At 35.0% G+C, this 4,738-nt stretch overlaps 1 protein-coding gene across 1 annotated transcript in view; it reads right to left on the bottom strand.

Annotated features, from left to right (window-relative positions):
* Window positions 1–1,633: 1,633 nt before the first annotated feature.
* Window positions 1,634–4,738, bottom strand: part of LOC107583805 (switch-associated protein 70-like) — an 18,069-nt gene continuing 14,964 nt past the window's right edge. Inside the window, exon 11 of the mRNA XM_016270137.1 lies at window positions 1,634–2,512. Within this exon, the coding sequence (XP_016125623.1) occupies window positions 2,394–2,512 (119 nt within the window). The 3' untranslated portion in view covers window positions 1,634–2,393. The remainder of the gene's footprint in view (window positions 2,513–4,738) is intronic.

Below are 4,738 nucleotides of genomic sequence, written 5' to 3'. Positions count from 1 at the left end.
TTTGAATATATTAAATCTGTTTTATAATAATATAATTATCACATATTTTAAAATATCTGTTTATTTATTTGCATAGAAGTGTTGAAGCACCGATTTATCTTTTTTATTAACAATGTAAGCATGTTTTCCTTTTGTTTTATTATTACCCATATATGACACACAGCACTCAAAAGAGGCACATAATGTAAATAAGAAATTTGAAATACATATAAATATGTATAGTTTTATAAATATTCATGTAAATATTATATAACATTTTAAAATATTCTATAAATATGTATGTATTTATTAACATAGAAGTGTTTTAGCAGTCCTTTTTATTAAATAATGTAGGCATGTTTTTTTTACTATTATCTCTGACACGCAACACTTGAAAAAAAAGCACATCAAGTAAATAATGATAATAAAAAGTAATATATAATATGTTTAGATACATATTAAAAATGTATATTTTTATAAATATAATTATCACATTATATTTAAATATCTATTTGTTTATTAGCAAAGAAGTGTTTTAAGCACAGACTGATCTTTTTATTAACATAAATATAAATATTTAACATAAACATACAATAACATAAATATTTTCTTCTTTATGATATTACCCATAGTGCACACAGACAGTACTCAAAAAAGCACATGTAATCTAACTAGAAAGTATACTATCTTTCAAGATAAGGCACACATTTTTGTGAAAATTTCACGAGATGAGTTCATGTAAAACAAATGGACCCTTGTGCCTAATAACACAAATCTGACATTTCCGAACAAAAATGGCAGTGATATCAATTTAGTGTGTGTAAGTGTTGATATGTCATCCTCTTAGTTAAGAGCAGCAGTAACCTCTAGTCACAGTCAATTATACAATCACAATTCCAATCTCATTGTAATCATTCCATGCTGTACGAGCAAGCATGCTAAATAAGAAATTCAATTTCCTCCGTTATCTGAATACATGGCTCCCCATTGAGAAATTAAGCTGACAATGTCTTCATTCCACCAAGTCAAAGTTCAATTTGTGCTTTGTTTAGACTATGAGTGATTTTCAGACACTTATACAGAAATAGTTTATGGAAACTGTGAGTGTCTCAGGAATCCAATTATCATATCCATGGAGAATGATGGTGGCCTGAAAGGCCAACCTTTTTAATAGCCTTGCATCACGCTTGATCAGGAACACATTTATGCACACGCCAGTTCAAAGACCACATTCTAGTCTTCTGCCCCTCTCATTCACAATTTTCCTTTTGAGATCCATCAGTTTTCATTATTTGTCCCATGTAATGCCTCTGAATTATAGAATTGAGTACATTTTAAAACAATGATATAACCGTGACATTCCAAAATAAAAGCGTAGACTATTTGAGTTCTCAAATTTAAATGATCCTACAAATTTGTCCAATTATGAATACATAACATTTATAGATACATCTAAACATTTCAATGAATAGCCATGTCCCCTTTAAACCTATTTTAAGTTTCCTTCACACCTAATATCCCAACTATTTCTACAAGCAGCAGTATAAAGACAGCGATCTATTGACCTCTAGTGGCCGCAACGTTTGGTTTTGGCTCTCAAGACAGCAGGCTCTATAACTGAAAATAAATCGTTTACAACTATTAAATAATGCCTTTATTGAATGATAAACAATACAGTCTCAGACTTAAATTTGAACATTAGTTTGAGGCAAACACAACAGTTTGGTACAGTATTTGTACATAACTGAATAGTCCCTAAAACACAGACAACATGTAGGTAAAACACAATTGTGTTAATAAATTGAGCATATAAGTTAGTTAATACTGCAGTCATGTCTCCTTGAATGAGATTGCGTGAACAACTGCTATACGTTCTTGCTATGCCAATTGTTCTAGCACAAGTATTAATTATACCTAAATGTTTTATTAGTCCATTTTGCATGCTTTATTACTATTTCAAATGTAAAACTGGCATTTTTGATACTTTAAAAAAACTAAATTAGAGATGAAAATGCAATGTATGCATAACTGCATTTTTTAAAAATAGATTTACTTGGTCAGTTAGGTTTACTTCATTAGTTTTTTTTACTTAAAAAAACAAAACTTTTAACCTTTTTTAAAAACTCATGAACTATGGGGAAGAAACATCTGCCATTACTTTGGTGGAAATGCACCAAAATTAACACATTCACAAGATGTAGAACATCATACAAAAAAATGTATAAAATCATCAAAGCAAAGGACAAAATGACACTGGAATGTTACAGTATAGACTGAAATGGTGAGACAATTCTTCAGATGAGGCCAGGCTCAGCTTTAGCTAACCCCACAGAGGCAGTATATATTTACTTCACTAGTGATTGTATCTACAGTAACGTGTATTGACAGGACAGCAGATCTGCAGACTGAACACACTATTGGGGTGTAGCAGGCCTGTTTTTCTTTTCCTGCCAGTCTTTCTCTCTCAGACTCAGTTCTGTCTCTGTGAATGCTGCAGGTCCCCAGTTTGTGATTTTCTGAGGGTACTTGGGACCTGAAAAGACAAAACATACAAGATGAATAAGGTATGGATATTAATTCATTCAGCACACTTTTATCCAAACATACTCACAAATTAGAATAAAAAGACTAGCATGTTACCTCATATTGCTCCAGTGCACCATGTCTGTCAGCCTCCAGCTGCTGCAGCTGCTGCATGGCAGACTGCAAAGCGCTCTCCTTCGCCAGCCGTTCTCGTTCCAGCTCCTGTTTCTCTGCCTGTGTCTGGGAAATGGTCTGCTGTTGATACAGGTGTACCTGCTCCAGCTCTGCGCGCTTGGATACTTCCTCCTCCAGCAGCCTGCAGCAGACACACACGCACATGCTCACATTTAAAAAACACTGTCAAATTATATTGCATATTTTTTTATAAGCTTTTTAGATCTCTATTAGACAGGCAGTAGAGACAGACAGAAAAGTGGCAGGAGGAAATTGGAAATACTATGTCGCAAGCCCTTGTGTTACGGTTGCGCCTCAAAAAAAGTTTAAATTATCAGTGTGTGGATGAGCTAGTACTGCCAGTGCTAGAGTTATGCAAAATTCAACATTTCAACATTTATTCCTGATCGCAATTCTGAATTTAACATCATTACTCCAATCTTCAGTTACATGATCCTTCATAAATCAGTCTAATAGGCTGATTTGCTGCTCAAGAAACATTTCTTTTAATTCTATCTCATTGCCTACAATTCTGAATCCTGTTTGCTCCCTTAATTCAAATTCAGGAGTTTTTTGGAATGAAAAATAAAACATTCACAACTCAATTCTGAATAATAGAATCCATATAAATGAGGGGAATTCACATACTGTTAATAGAGCTGATTGTGTGAGTATGGGTAAAGTGATGAGCTGGCGATGGGTCAGCACAAGCACAGGAAGAGAGTTGGGTTTCATGGGGTGAGACAGGGAACAGGAACTGCAGACTTGAACAGACATCCTCATGTGTTTGTGACGCTACTCGAACTTCCCACCTTACAAGGAAATAGACAGCCTTTTCTAGGTTGACCCATTCCTGGTGTCACATGACCTTACTCTGAAGGTTTTGTCGTGCCGCAACTGTGTGTATGTAGTTTAATCAAATGTTGCTTTGCCACTGCTGGCCAGATCAGACTACAGCTTAAACCTTATTCTAACATACACTACAGTGAGGAACTGAACAAACAGGCTTGGAAGAGACAGACTGGGTCATGATCATTGTATTACAGCATGAACTTGTTAACACATTAATTTTAATAATTCACGTGCATTTAAAAGGCTGAATATTAGCATAAGAAAGATTGAATTTTTCAAAAGTTCTCAAAAAGGCATTGATCAATAATACTGTTTATTGTTTGTGCATATGTATACATACTTTTTGATAACTCACCACATTTTTGATAACATTTGAAAAATCCCATCTTTTTTATGCTAATATTCAGCCATATAAATGCACATGATTGATACAGTCTGGTTCAGTGTTTGCTTTAAGCTGGTCCTGCAGAGTTCTCAGAAAGCCTCCACCTCCCCCAGTTCCACCTGTCTAGATCTGCTACAGGATTTATGTATGCCTATTCATTCATATCTTACATGCTCACAGCAGCGTGTCTGTGTATCTATTGGCAGCAGCAGCATGCGTAGCAAATCTAGTGCGCCAACACCAAATCCATTAACATTATCATATCCATTAATATGCGAAAACTATTCAGAGAGTTGTCATGATTAAAATATATTTACCTAGCCTGTAGTTTTCTGACAGTTTCCTCATCTTGTCTGGCCTGTCTTTCCTCCTCCAGTGCGTCTTCTAAGCGGTGGTACATGTTCTCCAGCTCACGTACGCGCTGCAGGTACTGCTCTAACTCACTGGACTTTTGAGCCACCTGTTCCTCCATTTGCTGCCGCACCTAAAACACATAAAACAAAAAAATTGACTTTCTTTATTCTGCAGAACAGAAGAATGTTTCAACTGTCAAGAGAATATTGGACCTACATAAGAATGAATCATGATGACAAATTTCATTTTTAGGTAACTGTCCCTTTAAAAAAAAAGTATCAGTGTAGACTGGTTTTATGTGTGACTGTGTGCAAATGTTGTGCTTCCATGTTTCCAGTTATAACTGTAGAAAGCAGAACTTATGCTGCAGCGTACTTCCTGTAATATTCCAAATATGGACCTGTGGAACTGAAGTTATCCAGAAACTTAATGGTCAGGATCTCTAGGTACATGATAATCAAAGGGCATAGA

The sequence above is a fragment of the Sinocyclocheilus grahami genome, unplaced genomic scaffold (assembly GCF_001515645.1).
Source record: "Sinocyclocheilus grahami isolate Dianchi unplaced genomic scaffold, SAMN03320097.WGS_v1.1 scaffold55.1, whole genome shotgun sequence".
In the NCBI taxonomy this organism is placed as follows: Eukaryota; Metazoa; Chordata; class Actinopteri; order Cypriniformes; family Cyprinidae; genus Sinocyclocheilus; species Sinocyclocheilus grahami.
The sequence above is the reverse complement of the archived record's forward strand: the minus strand, read 5'-3'. Positions and strand labels throughout refer to the sequence as shown.